General features: G+C 37.7%; 1 protein-coding gene across 1 annotated transcript in view; it reads left to right on the top strand.

Annotated features, from left to right (window-relative positions):
• Window positions 1–22,039, top strand: part of IDE (insulin degrading enzyme) — a 98,716-nt gene that overhangs the window by 40,450 nt on the left and 36,227 nt on the right. Inside the window, exons 5-11 of the mRNA XM_047073170.1 lie at window positions 6,435–6,557; window positions 12,589–12,701; window positions 13,603–13,765; window positions 14,903–14,995; window positions 15,426–15,517; window positions 17,273–17,353; window positions 19,152–19,255. Of these exons, the coding sequence (XP_046929126.1) occupies window positions 6,435–6,557; window positions 12,589–12,701; window positions 13,603–13,765; window positions 14,903–14,995; window positions 15,426–15,517; window positions 17,273–17,353; window positions 19,152–19,255 (769 nt within the window). The remainder of the gene's footprint in view (window positions 1–6,434; window positions 6,558–12,588; window positions 12,702–13,602; window positions 13,766–14,902; window positions 14,996–15,425; window positions 15,518–17,272; window positions 17,354–19,151; window positions 19,256–22,039) is intronic.

The following is a 22,039-nucleotide window of genomic DNA, read 5'->3' as shown; positions in this document are numbered from 1 at the left end:
AGCTCTAAGTGCAGAGCCCAGTGTGGGGCTTGAATCCACAAACTGCGAGATCATGACCTGAGCCAAAGTCAGACACGCAACCGATGGAGTCACCCAGGTGTCCCTAATTTTTATTTATTTATTTTTACTTATTGAGAGAGAGAGAAAGAGAGAGACAGAGACAGAGAATCCCAAGCAGGCTTGTGCTGATAGTGTGGGGCTCCATCTCACGAACTTGAGATCATGACTTGAGCAGAAATCAAGAGTCAGACACTTAACTGACTAAGCCAACCAGGAGCCCCAAGAAAGAGCTTTTTTTTTTTAAAAAAAATGTATAATACAATTGACCCTTGAATAGTGTGGGAGTTAAGAGTGCTGACTCTTCCCATAGCTGAAAATCCATGTGTAACTTTTTTTCTCTAAGTTTATTTTTAAGTAATCTGTACACCCAACATAGGACTCAAACTCATGACCCTGAGATCAAGAATTACACACTCCCATGACTGAGCCAGCCAGGCGCCCCCCCCCATGTATAACTTTTGAATCCCCCCAAAACTTGACTACTAATAGCTTATGTTGACCAGAAGCCTTACCAATAATGTAAACAACCCATATTTTGTATGTTTTATGTATTGTATACTGTATTCTTACAATAAAGTAAGCTAGAGAAAAGAAATGTTAAAATCATAAGAGAAAATACATTTATAGTATTTATTGAATTGTATTTACTTATACAAGTACTGTATTTATTGGAAAAAATCCACAGGTGAGTGGACCCATGAATTCAAACCCATGTTCAAGGGTCAACTGTACTTCCAAGTAATTAGCTATAGATATATTAACATGACTTTTAGAATCTTGGGTTTTCAGAAAACACTTAAGATTTTCATGGTTTTAACTAGCAAGTTGACCTTCCATGAGAGCCTTATCACACATACAGTTGGAGATGGCTCTAGTTTCTACTTAAAAATTTTTTTTAATGTTTATTTACTTTGAGAGAGACAGAGACAGAACGTGAGTGGGTTAGGGGCAGAGAGAAAGGGAGACACAGATCTGAAGCAGGATCCAGGCTCTGAGCTGTCAGCACAGAGCCCGACGCGGGGCTAGAACTGATGAGCTGTGAGATCATGACCTGAGCCGAAGTCAGACGCTCAACTGACTGAGCCACCCAGGCGCTCCAAGACGGCTCTAGTTTCTAAAACAGATTTCTAAAACTTCAAACTCAGTCTTTCGTACATGATAAGATATATATGCTTGGCTTCAGAATTTTCCAGGAAAATAAATTCTTTTTCTTGAAATTTGGTATTTGTATACATTAGTACTGAGTTTGTAAGCTTTTTTCTTTTTAATAGTATTTAAAGTAGTTGTTGCAATGAAAATGTAGGCTAGCATTTACTGCGCTTTATAATTTACAAAACCTTTTTCATATCCATTATCACTTTTCATAAGCTTCATAACAACCCAAGTTAATATTAAATAATTATTGTCTGACAGGCACTATGCTGAGCCTTTATTATTCAAATAATCCTCCTAGCAACCCTCTGAGGTTGGTGCTTTTATTATTCTATGTTACAAATAAGGAAATTGGGGCCTAGCAAGGTTGAGAAACTTGCCTGTATCTCACAGCTAGGAAATGCAGGGGGCGGTGGGGGTGGGGTGGGGGGTGTTGAGCCCTAGCTCTTAACAACTGGGCCTGTATCCATGTTGGCCCTATTTTGCCGACCAAATAAATGACCCCTTGGAGATGTTGGGAGACTTTTCCAAGGTTGTTTAATTGATATGTGATGGAGTCAGGACAAGAAACCCTGAATCTTCCAGCTGCCAAGCCAGTGCTCTCTCCAGCAGGCCCAGAGTAGAAGGGTTCCAGTCAGCAACCCTGATATCCTCAGTCCACTGCTGGAGCTCACTGTAATGGTAACAGAGCCAGAAAGGTAAGATTCAGGATTTTGGTAGCAGCATTTCAGTTTGATACAAATGACCTAGCTGAGTTAGCGCTAAATTAGGACAGTATGTGTCTAGAGACTGAACTGGTATTTGTTTTCCCAGCCATATTCACAGTGTTCTCCACCATGGATTCTTAGGTAGAAGAAAGTTATCTAGACCATTTACTGAGCTTTCTTCTCTACTTCGGTGCCACCATTTCTGTGATATTCTCAGAAGCCAGGAGTCTCTCCTACAATTCACATCATAACAGCAGTAGCTGTTGTTTATTGTGTGTTTATTTTGTTATACATGAAGTATTAAGTACTTTAAACTTTTTACAGATTCATTAACTGTCATAAAAGAGGTAGGTTCAAAACCATTTACCAGATCATTCCTACATACTGCTTAAAGACGCAGAGTGTTACACATACAGTTTGGGCATGTGATGTGCCCTTCATTTGCATTTCCCCCCCTGCTTCTGGGAGGTAACTATTGTCTTAAGTTTGTTTGGTGACTACTATTACCATGTTTGTTTGTTTTTTTAATATCTCTAGTCATGTATTTATCTCTAAGCAATATGTTGTATAGTTTTTAGTTTTACAAAAATGGCATTTTATTGTGAGTAATCTCTGCCACTTGTATTTTTTCATTCACCATTATATTTGTAAGAGTTCTCCATATTGGTGAATGTGCCTCTGGTTAAGTTTTTAAATTTTTATTGCTGCTATTTGAAAAATTCACTGAATATATCACTCTTTTATCTATCTTCCTGTTAATGGAATAGTGCTGCTATAAGCATTCTTGTACATATGTCCTTGCACACAGTTCTTTAGGGTACACGTGTCCAGCAGTGGAATTACTGTGTAGTAGGATATGTACATCTTCACATTCAATAAATATTGTCAAGTTGTTGCTTATAGTGGTTGATTTAAAATACACTTTCTCTTGTAGTGGCTGAGTTCTCATTTCTCCACATCCCTAAACAGCACTTGACATCATCAGGCTTTCATATTTTTGCTATTTATTGAATGTGAAATATTACTCTTAAGCTTGTCTACATGCATTTTTTTTTTTTTTCTAATTTGGTGTAAACCTACCAATGTCAGAATTGATACTGAACCTAAGAGAAGTAAAGTGACTTGTTTAAGGTCATGCAACCAGAAGATGGCTGAAGCTGGATTAGATGAGAGCTCTGTGAACACCAAAGCCAGTGCCTGTTCCTCCCTACCTAAGAGTCATGGCCCCAACACCGACAGAGTTCACCTGGTGATTCAAGGACTGATTCCGAAGTTCTGTACATTATGCCCTGCTTTTCCTGTCATTTCGTCGTCTATTTCTTGAGAAATTCTACCAGCTAGCCTTCCTGTTTTTAGTTAACTCTTTTAAAGGATTTGTTATAAAAGGGTTAATAAACTTAATAGCAAGATGGAGTCTTTGGCCCATTTGTTTTTGAGGTGTGTGTGTGTGTGTGTGTGTGTGTGTGTTTAAACAGCGCCCATTTATTAGCTCACAGTTTTGTAGGTCAGAAGTCTGACATGGCATGGGATTCCCTGCTCAGGGCATCACAAGGCTGTAACCAAGATACTGACCACATAAAGTTTCCTTCTGAAGGCTCTGGGGAAAAACATCTTTCAACATCATTCTTAACCATTGGCAAAATTCAGTTCCTTTTGGCCATAAGACTGAGATCACCATTTCCATGCTCAGCTGCTCCGAGCTCCTAAATATCACCTGCATTCCCTGCTATGTAGTCCCCTCTCTCTTCAAGCCAGTGATGGTATGCCAGTCAGTTCTTTCTTATGCTTTGAATCTTTGACATCTTCTTCAGCCACTTGCCAAATAAAATGCTTTGTATGTATGTATTTATTCTTAAAAATTATTAAGAAAATTTTTTGGTTGGCTCATGTGTACCTGGTATCCATGTTTCTCTGTCAATGGATTGAGAGCTGATTATCCTGATCCCAAGAGAGTCATAGTGGAGAACCTCTTCCTGTTTCTAATTCAGGTACCTCTAAGGATATGAAACAGCCATCTGGGCTGTGTTCCCAAATGGACCATAATTTCCTACTGTCATCACATATTAGAAAAACTGAAAACGTGTAGGCAGCAAAGAAATGAGTATGTAGATTCATAGAATGGTATCTCTTTATAGCAAATAGATTGAGCAAATGTGATTGAGCTTCTGTTTAGCAGTTTGGTCAGAGATCCTGTATCATTAAGATTTTGGACCTCAGGTGAGCTAGACTGTTGTTGATAATGGCTTCTTTGGCTCTTTTTTTTTCTTTTAACCTTTTGTTGAAGTAAATTTGCAGGAAAGTGTGTGTGGTTCTGATAAATTATTGCTGTTTTTACCTTTGCTGCTATTTGAAGAATCTGTTAAATTAATGTACTGCTATTACTTATGTATGAACCCTTGAATTTTCAAAAACTGAGCACAATATGGAACCAGCAGGCAGTGAAGAAACAGAACATTAACTGCACCTCACTGGCCGTCTTTCTGCCTCTTTGTAGTCACTGTCCATCTCTTAAGGGTAACCTCTGTCTGGCTTCTCATAACCCAGATTAGTTTTGTCTGTTTTTTTGCTTTGTATAAATGAAATGAAAAAGTGTATCCTCTTTGTGTCTGGCTTCTTTCATTCAACCTTAAGGTTGTGAACTTAATCCATACTGTTGTGTATAAACAGTAGATTGTTCATTCTCTTTGCTGTCTAGTATTCTGTCGTGGTTCTTTGGCTCGTTTTAATATAGCATTGCCAGTGTTTTGCCATGATCTGTGTTTTATTATGTTTGGGGTATGTTCCTACTTTACCTCTATTTTTAAACTGGGTCTAAAGATAAAGGATAGGAACTAGAATGGTAGGATATTCAGGTACATTAAAATCCAAGCAGAATGTGTTAAAGCTGGTCAACCTGAAGGAACTTTTCAGTTCTAAATGGGGCCATGATCTTGGTCTTCATAAGCTTTGATTTGAGGGTTTTTTGTTTTGTTTTGTTTTTTTAACCCAGAATATTGACCTGATTGTGAATAGGCAAATCAGATCACATTTAGACAAAAATCTGGTTTTGGTCTCACACTATCACATTTATAGCCTGTTAAAATAAAACTAAATTTCTCCAGATTTGAGTCTCTCAGTTTGTCATTCTTAGTTCACATATTGTAGGAATCTGAGCTTGGCAGAGTAAATGACTAAAGAAGCTGTATGGAGTAGTCCCTCTGGAATTGAGGCTGTTGGAATCTTAGTATAAAAGAAAGGCACCATCTAGTTTTATCTTAATATGAGAGAACTTCAAACCATTACCCAGGAAAAAGTGCTTTTTCTTCTGAATACTTTTAAAAACACCTGAATCCCTCAGGTAAAGTGAAGGGATGTCTCAGGACCCCAAGTAGAACACATCTTTAGTGTGAACTTGAGAGGATTTGTTAAGAACCTGAAAACTTGACTAGCAAGCTACTGCTAGTGAATATGAGCATATCTGATCCTTTTGTGACTAGAAAAAGGTTAATGAGCTCTTGCTAGGCTGTTGTTTGCACACACTCTCCACTAGATCTGTTGATTCAAGCATTCAGGCATGAATCTTGGCTCAGGACTATGCAGCTGTACAGTGCTAAACAAAGGATTTAGGAACGCCATCTGGTGGCTCTCTCTAGATACCCAGATTCAGGAGGAGAGGGACTCTTCAGATGCCAATTCAGCAGCCATTCTAATGACCCAGTTGGGGGGAGGGGACGTATAAAGAATGTGTTCTGCCATAGTTTCATCTCTGCAGATGAAAATAAATAAAAGCTATTTAGGATTTTTAGGGTATTTTAGGATTTGAGGATATTTCTAGTCAAGGTGCCATTTTGGGGGAGACAGCAGTCATTGGAATTCTGTCTCTCTGTCCCTGAATTGCAAGATTTTTATTAGAAAGGTAGTGCTTACAGATTGTGACCATTTGCTTTTGACTTGCATGCTTCACCCTAATTGAGTTATTAAATTTCATGAGATCTCATAGTGGTACACTATATACATTGCTTGAGACTTACAAAAATAGCATTGCATCCTATTTTTACCAGTCTAGATCAAATCCATGAGAATTCGCATCACAAATTTAATGCTTCAGCCAAGAATAGTACATTTCTTTCCACAAGTAACTTGGTAAGTTCCGAAAAGATCCCTCAAGGACTCTCTTCAATTAATTATGGAGTACATAGGGAATTGAAAATTAAAGTAAGTGTGAATGGAGGCCATGTAGATCTCATTTTGTCTTATGAGTGCTCATAATATCTGCTATCTCATAGGGATTTTAAGGTGTATAATTTTCATAAAGCACTTTAAGTTCCTGAGGGAAAACTCTATATAGTTTAAAATGTTACTAATTTGTACTATTCTATCCTGTTTATCCAGCTTACCTTCAGGCATATTAACTAATCATTATGTCTGTTAGTTTGAACTCTTGTTTTTTAAGTTTACTTTACAGCAATGTGAGTAATATAACTTTAAAGTCCATGTATTTTTCTTTTTCTAAGAAATGTTTTTCTTCCTTTTCAGGAAACAAATATACTTTGGAGACTAGACCAAACCAAGAAGGCATTGATGTAAGGCAAGAACTACTGAAATTCCATTCTACTTATTATTCATCAAACTTGATGGCAATTTGTGTGTTAGGTCGAGGTAAGAATCCTTGAAATTTTTCATAGAATTGGATAATCTAAGTTTTCCATTTGTATATAAGAATATACTTTGGGGGCACCTGGGTGGCTCAGTCGGTTAAGCGTCCGACTTCAGCTCAGGTCACGATCTTGCGGTGCGCGAGTTCGAGCCCCGCGTCGGGCTCTGGGCTGATGGCTCAGAGCCTGGAGCCTGCTTCCGATTCTGTGTCTCCCTCTCTCTCTGCCCCTCCCCCGTTCATGCTGTGTCTCTCTCTGTCTCAAAAATAAATAAACGTTAAAAAAAAAAGAATATACTTTGAAAGGATATAAGATATGGCCTTTTATCTGCTGAGAGGCTTTAGAAAATGATCTCCTTGTTGGAGAATATGTGGAGAGGAATTTTGTTTTTAACTCTATATTCTAAGAAGAAGTACAGATGATTTAAAATGGAGACCTGAGGGAAATATAAATCACATATAAAAGCAAAGAAAGGTAGCATAAAGGAAAAGATGAACAGATTTGATCTTATAACAATTCAGAAAACTAGAAACGAGATTAAAAGCCAGATGGGAAAAAAAAGAGGCAGATGATGGTACACTGGGAAAACAATTTGAAATATGTACAACAAAGGTTTGACTTTATATTTACTTAATTATTTTTTAATTTTATTTTTTAAAGTTATTTACTTATTAAAAAATTTTTCTTAATGTTTATTTATTTTTGAGACAGAGACAGAGCATGAACGGGAGGGGCAGAGAGAGAGGGAGACACAGAATCTGAAACAGGCTCCAGGCTCTGAGCCATGGGCATAGAGCCCAACGTGGGGCTCGAACCCACGAACTGTGAGATCGTGACCGAACCGAAGTTGGACGTTTAACCGACTGAGCCACCTGGGCACCCCTAAAGTTTTTTTTTTTTAAGTTTTTATTTTAATTCCAGTTGGTTAATATATAGTATTAATTTCAGGTGTACAATACAGTGACTTAACAGTTCCATATATCACATGGTGTTCATCACAACAAAAGTACACTCCTTCATCCCTATCACCTGTTTCACCCATTTCTCACCCCACCCCCCACCTCCCTAGCTCCATCAGTGTGGTCTCTATAGTTAAAAGTCTTTTTCTTGATTTGTGTCTCTCTCTCTACCTTTTTCTCCCCCCTTTACTTGTTTGTTTTATTTCTTAAATTCTACATATGAGTGAAATCATACGGCATTTGTCTTTCTCTGACTGACTTATTTCACTTAGCATAATACTCTCTAGCTCAACCCATGTTGCAAATTGCAAGATTTCACTCTCTTTTATGGCTGAGTAATCCGTTGTATATTTGTACTGTATTTTCTTTATCTGTTCATCTGTCGATGGACACTTGGGCTGCGTCCATATATAGGTTTGACTTTTTTTTTTAATTTTTTTATGTTTTTATTTATTTTTGAATGAGAGAGAGAAAGACAGAACATGAGTGGGGAGGGGCAGAGAGAGAGGGATATACAGAATCCAAAGCAGGTTTTAGACTCTGAGCTGTCAGCACAGAGTCCAACGCGGGCTCGAACTCACAAACTGCGAGATCATGACCTGAGCTAAAGTTGGACGCTTAACTGACTGAGTCACTCAGGCACCCCAAAGATTTGACTTTTTAAATGCAGATTAACTAGGGGTGCCTGGGTGGCTCATTCAGTTGAGCATCTGACTTCAGCTCAGGTTATGATCTCACAGTTTGTGAGTTTGAGCCCTGCGTAAAGCTCTGTGCTGACAGCTGAGCCTGGAGCCTGCCTTGAATTCTGTGTCTCCCTCTCTCTCTGACACTCCCCCATTCACACTCTGTCTCCCTCTCTCTCAAAAATAAATAAACATTAAAAAAATTTTAATGCAGATTAACTAAAGATAATAAAGTGTTTCTTTCTGTTAAATTACCATAATTTTGTTTTTGTTTTCAAGTAATACTCATTATGGAGGAGCCCTTTTGTATTGGTGGTAGTGTATACAATTTATGCAGTTCCTCTAGACTTTCTGGAGGACAGTTTAACAAGATGCATCATCCTTAAAAAGTTAATTTTTACTTCTAGAAATGCAATCTGAGGAAATAACTAGAGTTGTCCAAAAAGGTGATGCACTAGGATGTTTCTGTCAGTATAGTGTTTATTAGCAAAAAGTTAGAAACAGTCTGATTGTTCATTAATTGAAGATAGGTTAAATAATGATGTTATAGCTATGTAATAGGTCATCTTATAGAAAATAGCATCTCTTTTCCCACTTTCTCTTCTCCTACCTGCTTTATTTTTCTTTACAACATTTATTACCACCTGAAATACTATTCATTTTCATTGCCCACCGCACTAGAAAGTAATTTACTTGAGAATAGAAACTGTTTTGTTCACTCTTTGCCACCAGTGCCTGAGTTAGTGTTTGACACATCATATGCACATGGTAAATATGTATGTCCAGTAGAAAACGAAAACACTGTATAAAAACTATGTGCTATATGATCCCATTTGGGGATTTATTTAAAATTTTTTTTTTTTTTTCAACGTTTATTTATTTTTGGGACAGAGAGAGACAGAGCATGAACGGGGGAGGGGCAGAGAGAGAGGGAGACACAGAATCGGAAACAGGCTCCAGGCTCCGAGCCATCAGCCCAGAGCCCGACGCGGGGCTCGAACTCACGGACCGCGAGATCGTGACCTGGCTGAAGTCGGACGCTTACCCGACTGCGCCACCCAGGCGCCCCCCATTTGGGGATTTATAAAAAATTATTTTTAATAGACATGTGGTATATACATAAGACAAAATAGAAAAACATATACTAGAAATTTAATGTGATATCGCAGTTTAGAACTGACACTCTAGACTCTGACAACTTGGGTTTGATTCCAGATATACCACCTACTTAGCCATGTGGCTGTGAGCTAACAAAGTTACCTCAGATCTCCGACCTTTAGTTTTTGCTTTTTTAAAATGGAGTTGTGCTACCTCATACCTGTTGTGAGGTTTAATCAAGATAATGCAGAAAATGTGTTTAGCATAATGCTTGGCACAGCAAATGCTCCATAAATGGTAGCTATTTTTAGCTTCCCATAATCATGAGATTATGAGCGACTTTTGTTTTATTCTTTTTGTATTTGTGGTAAGTTTTCTACTTTTGGCAAATGTGACTTTTTGTAGGTAGGAAATAAACAACCAAATACACTTTAAGTTGGTAATAAGAACCAAGATATAAAATGGGTCCAAGAAGTAAAGCCAATTAAAAAAAAAAGTATATCTATAATTCTGTGTGCTTGCTAACGGTAACTAGGTCTAGAGTGTAAAATATCACTTGGTATTTAGAGCCTAGTCCTGGGAGTATTTTTGTCTATGTTGTATTGAGACAAAAAGCACTTGATTTCAGTAAGCACTTAATTGGACAAGTAATAATGACAACAGATGAATCAGGCAGGAAGCCTGCCTTCAGTGTTCTCTGTTTAGTGAAAGTGAGAGTGTCTAAGAGAAACAGACATTTCAGTTCCTCGACTGCACACACATCACTCTCCTAGAGTGACTAACTTGTGCTCAGTTCAGTGGACTTGATCAGGGGCCCTGGGAGAAGTGTCCTTGCAGTGTAAAAAGTTTGAGGAGGAAACGGGATCTCTCAGAGGATTAATAGAAAATCCGCTCCTTCTTCTAGGATGAGGGGAGAGAAAGAGTAACCATGTGGAAGGATCTCTGTCACAAAGGGACAAAAAAGTTTTTCTCTGTTCTCCCATGGGACCATCCCTCTAGTTGTGGCAGCACTAATTACCTGGAAACTTGGCAAATAGGTAACTATCAAGAACAAACACTGGGATTGCCAAGTCCCCATGATGTAAAGACAAAAGGGACTCTGTTCCCTGTCTGGTAGCTCACTGCTTAGTGGAGAAGACAGACTGCAGTATTGTATGGCTGCTTTACCTTTATAAAGCTACATTGTGAACTTATGCTTTTAGGGTAGAAATACTTCAAGGGCACACCTGGTAGGACCTTGTTGTAAAGGGCCTTGCTGTTCTCAGCACTTCAGGTTGATAAACCTTTGCTTACTGCCTACCCTGTTTCAAGTCCCATGTTCCATCTGTGGATAAAGAGATCTCTTAGATCTCTTGCCCTAAATATATGCATTCCATTCTTGACTTCACATGTCAAGTAACAAGCAGCCACTGGTCTGCCTTTTATTTGGCTCTGGACATTTCGAGGTCCTGCATACATGTCAAAAATTTTAAAGCAAAAATATGTACATTTTATAAATAAAGTGCAAATGCCCGCATTCATAAGTTTCAAAGAGAATTTTGTACTATAGAAAGGCAAATCTCAAATAGTGGTTAAGTGCTCTCTAAAGAGTTCATGGAAAAAGTTCAAAATGGGTCATAGAATATCAAGGGAAATTTCTTACTTGATCCAAATGCTTCCTGACAGTAACAAGTGATGAATGTTTATACCATTTATAAATAACCTGTTCTTGAGGAGACAGAATCAAGGTGAGTAGTTGGTTATCTTGTTTATAAAAAGATAACCTTTTTTCACGTTTTGATTTTTTTTTTTTTTAAGATTTTATCTTTATAGCCAACGTGGGGCTCAAACTCACAACCCTGAGATCAAGAGCCTCTTATTCAATGGACTGAGCCAGTCAGGTGCCCTTTAATTTTCTGAATAATAGAAATAAGTGTACAGGGGAAAAATTTTATCCCACATGGGTATAAAATGGAAATCAGGGTTTTTTTTCCCTCCCGTCCTGTGATGACAATATCCTCTCCTCAAAGATCTCACCTTAAGTCATTTCTTGTTAGACTTTCAAAAGTGGAATTTTGTTAAGATACTTACATATATATATGCCTGTTAAAAAAATAACTGAGGGCCGCCTGGCTCACTCAGTTGGTAGAGCATGTGACTCTTGATCTCAGGGTTGTGAGCTTGAGCCCCACGTTGGGTATAGAGATTACTTAAAGATAAAATCTTAAAAAAAAAAAAAAACGAGATTGCCTGCAGTTTTCACTTAATAGAGATTTGAGATATTTTCATATGAGTGCATAGACTTCTCTCTCTTATTAATGATCCCATAAAATTCTAATGTATAGACATGTCATAACATTCACATGCTCAGGGATGTTTAGGTCATTTCCAGTTTTCGTTATAAACAGTCCTGCAGTGAACATATTATACATACAGCTTTATAAGCCTTTCAGTCATGACTCTTTATAAAAGAATATAGGTAGCTGATAAAGAATAACTTAAGTAGCCATGGAATTTTACCGACAGTTAGCAAGTGTTTGAGTGAATTTGGCACATTATGATACAGAATCATGTAATGTTAGACCTTGGAAGAGACTTGTGATCCTCTTACCCAGTGTTCTCATTTTACAGAACCTGAAATAGTTAACCAGTTTGTCCGAGTAGTTCGTTGACATGGTTGGTGAAGCTGGGGTCAGGATCCAAGTCCTCTAATCTCCCCACCCAGGATTCTTTTCACCATTTTATACTCTTTCCCCACAAAATCACTTACATTTGACTGTTAACAATGGGCTTAGATTGTGTCTATTTATGAAGTAAATGTTATAATCTTATCAGCTGATGGTTTAGTATGTGCCTTTTGGCAATTGTAGATCAAATAGTTTTCCAAATGTAACCAATTATTATCGTTTTTAATACTTGTTTTAAATTTATTCCAAGATAACATTTGTGAAGCAGTTTTTTTAAACTGTAAAGAGCTATTAGACATGTGTGAGATATTATCCATATTACTTAGCTTTAGAAGTTATATAGGCTCTGGCAAGATTTAACAGAGTGCTTTAACTTTATCAGATGCAGTTTTAAAAAAAAATGTAGGTTTTCTTCTTAATAGTCCTAAAGATTTTTCAGGAGGTCTTAGGGTTTTGTTCTGTTTCTCCCCCCAGGTTCATTGAGATGTAATTGACATATAACATTGTGTAAGTTTAAAGTATTTTGATGTAGTGATTTTATGTATGTATATATGATCTTAAGGTTTTAAATACTACCTGTCAAGTTATGATTAGTTGAAGTTCTATTTTCATTGTCTGTTTTCTTATAGAATCTTTAGACGACCTGACTAATCTGGTGGTAAAGTTATTTTCTGAAGTAGAGAACAAAAATGTCCCATTGCCAGAATTTCCTGAACACCCTTTCCAAGAAGAACATCTTAAAGTAAGTGAATGTATTTTTGATATATATATGAATGTATCAGAATGTATTTGTGATATATATATAGAATATATATATTCTGATATATATATATAGAGAGAATATATATATTCTGATATATATATATATAAATTAATGTATTTCTGATATATATATATATACATATATATATATATAGTTTTACTTTATGGACATAATATATGCCTAGTTTACCAAACAGTAGATGAATAATTTTGAAAGTTTTATTTATATAGTTTATTTAACATCTGTTTGGATAATCAAATCAATTTCACATTTACAGGGATATGAATCACCAAAAAGATAACCAATATATATCTGATCTTTGCATGCTAAAAATAATTTTGGTAGTTATAGCTTTGACAAACTGTAGAAACTGTTATCCACGGTCAGAAGGCAAGCATATTGAGCTGCATGGTGTAGGGGACTGGACATGGGCTGCACACCAACTGTAATGAAATTCCACTTAGAAGGAACCTAGGCCAGGGGCGCCTGGGTGGCTCAGTCATTAAGCATACGACTCTTGGTTTTGTCTCAGGTCATGATCTCATGGTTTGTGAGTTCGAGCCCTACATCAAGCTCTTCACTGACAGCGCGGAGCCTATGTGGGAGTCTCTCTCTTCCCCTCTGTCTCTCCTCCTCTCTCTCTCTCTCTCTCTCTCAAAATAAATAAATAAATTTTAAAAATTAAAATTTATATTAAAAAAAGAAGAAGAAGAAGGGGCCCAGGCCATTTATTTCTTTGTGGTCAATACAGTTTACTCTGGCAATTGATTCTCTTTTGGATTTGGGATTCTTCCATGAAAATCTGTATTCTTATAGTTTGTAAATATTTTATTCAGTGGGAGTTGTGTATAGCTAATCTTTTGTGGTCTTTTTTTTCTAGCAACTTTACAAAATAGTACCCATTAAGGATATTAGGAATCTTTATGTGACATTTCCCATACCTGACCTTCAGAAATACTACAAGTCAAATCCTGGCCATTATCTTGGTCATCTCATTGGGCATGAAGGTCCTGGAAGTCTGTTATCAGAACTTAAATCAAAGGGTAAGTCTTTGGCCACTGATGTACTGCTCCACATCTTTTTACTATGGCTCTCATTTTCTCCTAAATATTTTTGTGTGAAAGAACGTTTTTGGATGAGACTGTTTTGGGTTTATGGGAGAGTGAGATGGTGGTTGTTAGTGTGCTTTTGTTTTTTTGCTTTTATTTTTATTTTTTAACTTATTTTTAGTTTTGACAGAGCACACGTGTGTGCATGCACGCAAGTGGAAGTGGGGCAGAGAGAGAAGGAGAGCGGGAATCTTTTTTTTTTTTTTTTATAATTTTTTAATGTTTATTTATTTTTGAGACAGAGACAGAATGCAAGTGGGTTGGGGCAGAGAGAGAGGGAGGCACAGAATCTGAAGCAGGCTCCAGGCTCCGAGCTGTCAGAGCCTGACGCGGGGCTCGAACTCACGAGCTGTGAGATCATGACCTGAGCCGAAGTCGGACGCTCAACCGATTGAGCCACCCAGCCGCCCCTAGGAGAGGGGGAATCTTAAGCAGATTCCGTGCCAGCGCAGAGTCCAATGCTGGGCTCAATCTCAGCACCGTGAGATCATCACCTGAGCCGAAATCAGGAGTCAGATGCTTAACCGACAGAGCCACCCAGGCACTCCTGGGTTTTTTTCCCCCCCGCTGAATTTGTTTTACCCTTCAGTATTGAGCAGTGAAAGTTAGATATTTGAAAAGATATTGTGGTACATGTTTTAAAGAACAGAGGGGTTAAAAAGTAAAAGCTCAGTTTGGATATTCTTTACCATCTATGTGAAGTGACAGTACACATTATTTACTTGCCTGCTCTTATCCATCACACCAGAGGGTGTACTGAAATTTAGTCATTAGATGATTTCCAAGACCCCTCTCAACTCAGGCTCTGATTTTACATAACACTTAAGCACAATAGTCTACTCTTGCCTGGAGAACTGATTTGAAGAGTCCTGAGGAAAGCTCCCAACCCAAAAAATCCCTTGAGTCTTTACAGTGCCTGAAACGGGTTTTCTAAAGTAAGTTTTTCTGATCTTTTCTGAAGTGGTCCATTCTGATATCTTGCAGACATATAGTATAGACTAAAAATAACATTCTTTGCCTTAAAAGAACCCACACATACAATCCTGTTTTGATTTCCTTTGAATGTTACAGGCTGGGTAAATACTCTTGTTGGTGGGCAAAAGGAAGGAGCCCGAGGTTTTATGTTTTTTATCATTAATGTGGACTTGACTGAGGAAGGATTATGTAAGTATTGACCTTTTTGATTTTGAATGAAAATTGACTTCTTATTATATATATATTTTTTAACTTCTGTATGCTGTGGATCTGTTTTATGTTGTAAAGCCATGGAACCTTTAATTCATGCAATTCATCCTTTGTATTTTTCATGTGCAACTTGGCCTTCATTTCATGGATGATTTTTCCTCCTTAACAACTGATCATTATGTTGCACTTGTGAAATGTGTACTTGGCTTTTCATTGGCTCATTAACTTCCCCAAAGTTCCTTCTGTCATATACCCTGGAGTCTGAAGGGCCATGTGTCTGGCACCCTAAAATCAGTCTCAGGGAAGTGAGGATTCCATTTCTACTTACCTGACTGTACCTTAGGAGTGAGCTCAGTACTTTGAAGCATTCAAGGACTGAATGATTTTTAAGTGTGCCCCTTTTTTTCAGTACATGTTGAAGATATAATTTTGCACATGTTTCAATACATTCAGAAGTTACGTGCAGAAGGACCTCAAGAATGGGTTTTCCAAGAGTGCAAGGTAATTTTGTTTCACCAAAATTTTTCTTAAGGAAAAATTTCAGAAAACATAGATATGTGAATTAAGTTTAAAGCCTAGTGAAACTTGTAAAGTTTTGGGGGGTTTTGTTGTTATTTAAACTCTAAAAAATCTGGCAGTGCATAGTAGCTTTAGTTAATGCTTATACTACACTGATTGGCTACCTGGGGCACAATTAAGGGCTAAGGCATCACATAACCTTTCTTTGCAGGAGAAAAGAAACTGCCTTTCTATCCCTCAGAAGAAAGCCAGCCGTTTCTTGAGCTTGTATCTGTAAGGGCTTACATTACTGTTTGCCTGAAGCTTCATGAGCCTCTGTCGTTTTCAGATCTGGTGACAAAAATCTCTAGCATACTTTCAAAAAAATAGTGAATTGTGGGCGCCTGGATGGTTGGCTCAGTCATTTGAGCGTCCAACTCTCAATTTCAGCTTAGGTCATGATCCCAGGGTTACCAGATCAAGCCCCACATTGGGCTCCCTGCTGAGCATGGAGTCAGCTTGGGATTCTCTTCGTCTTCCCTCCCCCTTCCCCTTCTCCCTTCCTGTCTCTCTCTCCCTCCCTCTCTCTCCCTCTCTCTCCCTTCCATCCCCCTTCTCTCTCTCTCTCAAAATATATAAACTTAAAAAGGAAATAGTGAATTGTTTTATGTATGATTATGTTTTTTTTTTGTTGTTTATTTTTGAGAGCGCACAAGCAGGGGAGGGGCAGAGAGAGGGGGACACACGATACGAAGTGGGCCACCCAGGTGCCCCTGTGTAATTGTGTTCTTAAAAGTGATTTTATTGTTGTATGTATGGAAAGGCCTCGCTGTCTTTTATTTATTTTTAAAAATATGTACTTTATATTTAAGACCTATTGAGATTCTGAAATGTATTTTAGGATAAGAGAAATCCTTTTTACTTAGATAAAAGTTTAAAGGAATACTTGCTGCTTGGACAGTAACTTCTAACCTGGATGCATTTCTCTGAATGGATCAACAAAATCATCATCTGTGCAACTGTTGATCTTGCAAGGTTCTTCCACAGTTTTCCTAATTCTCTAATAGTTTAACAATTTAGGTTAAAGAAATCATAGTCTGTATTGGTTATTTTTAAATTACTTTTTTATTTTTTATTTATTTAAAAAAAATTTTTTTAAGTTTATTTTGAAAGAAAGAAAGCGCATGTGCAAGCGGGAGGAGGGGCAGAGAGAGAGGAGAGAGAATTCCAAGCAGGTTCCAAGTGCTGTCAGCCTAAAGCCTGATGTGGGGCTTGAACCCACAAACCACGAGATCGTAACCTGAGATGGAATCACGAGTCGGACACTTAACCAACTGAGCCACCCAGGTGCCCCCTCTCCTTTTTCTAATGTTGGTTTATTTTTGAGAGAAAGAGTGCATGTGTGCACACCAGTGGGGGAGGGCAGAGCGGGAGGTAGGACAGGATCCTAAGCAGTCTTTGTGCTGACAGCAGTGAGCCCAATGCAGAGCTTGAACCCACAAACTGTGAGAGCATGACCTGAGCTGCGGTTGGACGCTCAACTGTTGAGCCACCCAGACACCTCTATATTGCTTATTTTCATTCATATTCTATACATTTCTAAATCAAGCATAGCCAGTTTTTCAGAAACTATGATAAAGTTAAATATGGAGTAGAAAGTCTATAGTGCAAACTAAACACTAAAGAATTTTTTTTTTTAAGAAAGTATTTCTAAATGATGGGTGACTTATGTGTAATTGGGTTAATTTTTGTTTTTAGGACTTGAATGCTGTTGCATTCCGGTTTAAAGATAAAGAGAGGCCACGGGGCTATACCTCTAAGATTGCAGGAATATTGCATGTAAGTTTGTTATTTTACATATACATTGGTATGTAGAGTATTCTTGTGATCCTGCATATATTATCTTCAGTACTACATGAATGATAAAAATTGAAGCTGCAGGATAAAACTTTAGACTTTGTAGCAACCAGGCAAACTTTGATGTCAAAACATGCTTAAAATCATGATTTTCATCATCCTAAAAATTATCTATAGTATTTTTCATTACATAGGCATTCTGCTTATTGGATTTAAATATTTTTCAGTTCTACAATGTGTCAGTTGCTAATTATGTGAAAGTTGTATAGATCATCTGCTTTTCTCCATTTCCATTGTTACCACCTAGTCTGAGCTACCGTCGTGTCTTGGCCTTGACTGTATCATGGTCTCTTACCTGGGATCTCTATCTCTGTTTTCCCGCTTGTCCCCCTCCACAGTTTATTTTTCCAGTCCCAATAATCTTTTGAAAACCAAAATCAGATTGTTTCACCTCTCTGTGTCAAGTCCTTCAGTAGTTTCCCATCAGAATTGGAATAAAATCTAAAATGTCACCTTGGCCTACAAGGTGATTTGGCCCCAGCCTGTCTCTCCGACCATATTCTGTATCACTCCCCAACTCACCTTTCCCCATTCACAATCCTCTCTGGCTGTACTGGCTGCCTGCCTTCCTGCCTAATCTTCAAGCATTCAGTTTATTATTCCCTTTTGGGGTCTTGTGTATTTGCCATTTTCTCTACCTGGAACACTCTTGTCTCTTGTCTTTGCATGGCTGGGTTCTTATCATTTGGGTAGGTGTCTCTTCCTCACAGAGACCTTCCCTGACCTCCCAGTCATGGCTCTGCCCCTTTCTTATTCATAGTCCCTATCACTATAATGATAGTATTCATTTATTGTCTTTCTCCCTCCCAATCAGAATATAAGCTCCTTGGCTAAAATAGGTGAAGGAGATTAAGAGTGCACTTATCTTGATGAGCACTGAGAAATCTACAGAATTGTTGAATCATTACATTGTCCACCTGAAACTAATAGAACATTGTATGTTAACCATACTGGAATTAAAAAACAAAACTTTAAAACTCTGTTCACTCCCTCTCCTGACTTACATGTTAATTGTTGTTTTGTATTTTAGTTCAAACTTGAGTCTTAATCCCCAAATGAATTATTATTGTTATTATTGAACTTATTATTGTATGCAAAAAAAAAAAAAAAGAATATAAACTCCTTAGGGAACAGGGACATCATCTGTCTTACCTGGCACAGAGTAGATGTTTGTTAAATACTTGTTGAATGAATGAAACAGGCTGTCTCAGTATATTGGAAGTTGCTCTTACTAAAAAAAGCATCTTCTACATTATTTTTCTTCACTAGCCGAAAGTATAAGCCATTTCCCCCCCACAAAAACTTTATAAATGTTTTTCTGATTTCATTCATAGAAATTTGAGAGGAAATTCTGTTCATAGAAATGTACTTTATATTAAGAATCCTATAGATGTCAGCATTTCACTGTCAAATTTTCTTCATTAACAAGTATTCAATTTTTAGCCAGAAATACTACATTTCTCCCTGAAAAAAAAATGTGATTTTGCTCTCTATAATGTAAATCTATTTGGGGATTAACTACAAAATCCTCCTACAACAGGAAACTGCTTCAGGTGTGGTAAGAGAAAAATGTTTCTAGTGGAGTAAAATTTAATTAAAGGAGGATGTGAGGGGTATAAAATAGTGGATTTAATGTGTTAGAGATATGTTTGCTTTAATAAATTAGACTCTATAGTTGCCTTGCACATTTAACTTATCTGTTTGTTTTCCTTTTAATAAGTATTATCCCCTAGAAGAAGTGCTTACAGCTGAGTATTTACTGGAAGAATTTAGACCTGACTTAATAGAGATGGTTCTTGATAAACTCAGACCAGAAAATGTCCGGTGAGTCACTGTACATATTTTACTGTTGCATACTAAGTTTTCAATAATGATTAGAACCTGAAAATTTGGAAATGTGAATAAAATGATTTTAGACTTTTTATGAAGCATGATTAGAGTAGAAAGAATAGTATAATGAAGGGGCGCTTGAGTGGCTCAGTCATTTGGGCATCCGACTTCGGCTCAGGTCATAATCTAATGGTTCATGATTTCAAGTCTTGCTTTGAGCTCTGTGCTGACAGCTCAGAGCCTGGAGCCTGCTTTGGATTCTGTGTTTCCCTCCCTCCCTCTCTCCCTCTTCCTCCCCTGCTCACACACTGTCTCTCTCTCTCTGTCTCTCAAAAATGAGTAAATGTTTTTTTAAAAAAAAAAAAAGAATAGTACATTGAAGCAATACTAAACTTGAGCGAGTCACTACATGACCAACCTTTGTTATCTTTACTCACCCCCTTCACTCATCCTCTCTCCACTCTAGATGGTTTTGAGGTGGTATCTCTAAAATATGAAGACCTTTAGTTTTTGGTTTTTTGGGTTTTTTTTTTAATGTTTATTCATGTTTGAGAGAGAGAGACAGAGAGAGACAGAATGCAAGTCAGGGAGGGGCAGAGAGAGAAGGAGACACAGAATCTGAAGCAGGCTCCAGACTCCAAGCTGCCAGCACAGAACCTGACACGGGGCTCAAAGCCACGAACCGCAAGATCACGACCTGAGCCAAAGTCAGATGTTCAACAGACTGAGCCGCCCAGGCGCCCCAACATGAAGACCTTTAAAAAAAAAAAATGTAGTCATAATGTCGTTATCGTGAATGAAATATAATAATAGATCATCTTAACCTGGTTTCATCCTAACTCAGATGCCCAGAGTATCAGCTTACATGTCTGGCTTCATAAACAAATGAGTACACCCTCCTTTTTTTTTTTTTAATTTTTCATGTTTATATTAGAGAGAGAGAGACAGAGCATGAATGGGGGAGGGGCAGAGAGAGAGGGAGACACAGAATCCGAAGCAGGCTCAAGGGTCCAGGCTGTCAGCACAGAGTCCAACACGGGGCTCGAACTCACAAACCATGAGATCATGACCTGAGCTGAAGTCAGCCGTTGAACCAACTGAGCCACCCAGGCTAGGACACCCTCTTTTTTAAGTGGAGGGAAGCATTACAATCTCAGAATCCTCTCACTGACCAGTGATTAACCAGGAGGTCAAAAATTGGAGGAGCTTTTACAGTAACAAAGATATTCTTTCTAGAGGAGGCTCAGCCCTAAAGAGCTTATGAACTATCCCATGATATTTCTGCCTCAAAATTGAATTTCACCCGTGTTTTCCAAAGTCAAATAATACAAAGAATATACTTAACTGACACAAATTTTGCGTTTTTAATTTTTCCCTGGTGTCAAGCACATATTTCTAAAATTCTCCTGAAGATCTGGAGATTGAGTATGTTTTTTGCAACAGTCATTTTATTAATAAAATCAACAATCTGGTAGAACTTTTTGAAGAAGAAAAATCCTTCTGACAGAACTATTCCATCAGTCTTTCCTAGTTACCGTGGTTTGCACTTTTCTGACATGTGCTAATAGCAAACGATGAGAAAATTAAAAATATTACTGGTAGTTACACAGTTTGATAAATGTGATAAAATGATATAGAACTAACAATACACACACATTCTATCAATATCAACTTCCTTATTTGGATATTGTACTATAATTAAGATATAACCACTGAAGATCTGGGTGAAGAGTACATGGGATCTCCCTATACTATTTTTGCATTTTTCTATGGATTTGTAATTATTTCAAAATAAAAAATATTTACAATAACAACAAAAATATAAAATAATTAGGAGTGAATTTAAAGATAAGCAACACATCCATATATAAAACTACAAAACAGTGCCAAAAGAAATTAAAGACCTTGTTTGTAGATTAGGAGACTTGCTATTAAATTTTTTCCTGTCTGGGGCACCTGGGTGGCTCAGTTGGTTACGCTTCCGACTTTGGCTCAGGTTACGATCTCGAGGTTCACGAGTGTGAGCCCTGAGTCATGCTCTGTTCTGACAGCTCGGAGCCTGCATCCTGCTTCAGATTCTGTGTCACCCTTGCTGTCTGCCTCTCTCTCTCTCTCTCATAAACATTTAAAAAAATAAAATAACACAGACTGCATGTAATCACAATTAAAGTCCTAATAGCCTTTTTTTCTTTTAGAAATTGGTAAGCTGATTTCAAAATACATATGGGTATACAAAGGACCTAGATTAGCTATAATACTCTTGAACATAAAAACAAAAGTTGGGGGGCGCCTGGGTGGCGCAGTCGGTTAAGCGTCCGACTTCAGCCAGGTCACGATCTCGCGGTCCGGGAGTTCGAGCCCCGCGTCAGGCTCTGGGCTGATGGCTCAGAGCCTGGAGCCTGTTTCCGATTCTGTGGCTCCCTCTCTCTCTGCCCCTCCCCCGTTCATGCTCTGTCTCTCTCTGTCCCAAAAATAAATAAACGTTGAAAAAAAAAAAAAAAATTAAAAAAAAAAAAAAAACAAAAGTTGGAGGACTTGAACTACCAGATTTGAAGACTAACTAAAGCTACATTAGTTAAGACATTGTGCATTGGCCTAAGGATCCAAGAGAAATCATTAGAATAAAACAGAGTCCAGAAATAGAACCACACATATATGTTCAGTGGACATCTATTTATATGGTAAACACATAACATAAAATTTATAGTCTTAACCATTTTTAAGTGTCCAATTCTGTAGTATATTCATAGTGTGGTAAAAGAGATTTCCAGAACTTTT

The sequence above is a fragment of the Lynx rufus genome, unplaced genomic scaffold (genome assembly GCF_022079265.1).
Source record: "Lynx rufus isolate CCGP_SWC_20201006 ecotype Redwood Valley unplaced genomic scaffold, mLynRuf1.p SCAF_11, whole genome shotgun sequence".
Taxonomy (NCBI): domain Eukaryota; kingdom Metazoa; phylum Chordata; class Mammalia; order Carnivora; family Felidae; genus Lynx; species Lynx rufus.
The sequence above is the reverse complement of the archived record's forward strand: the minus strand, read 5'-3'. Positions and strand labels throughout refer to the sequence as shown.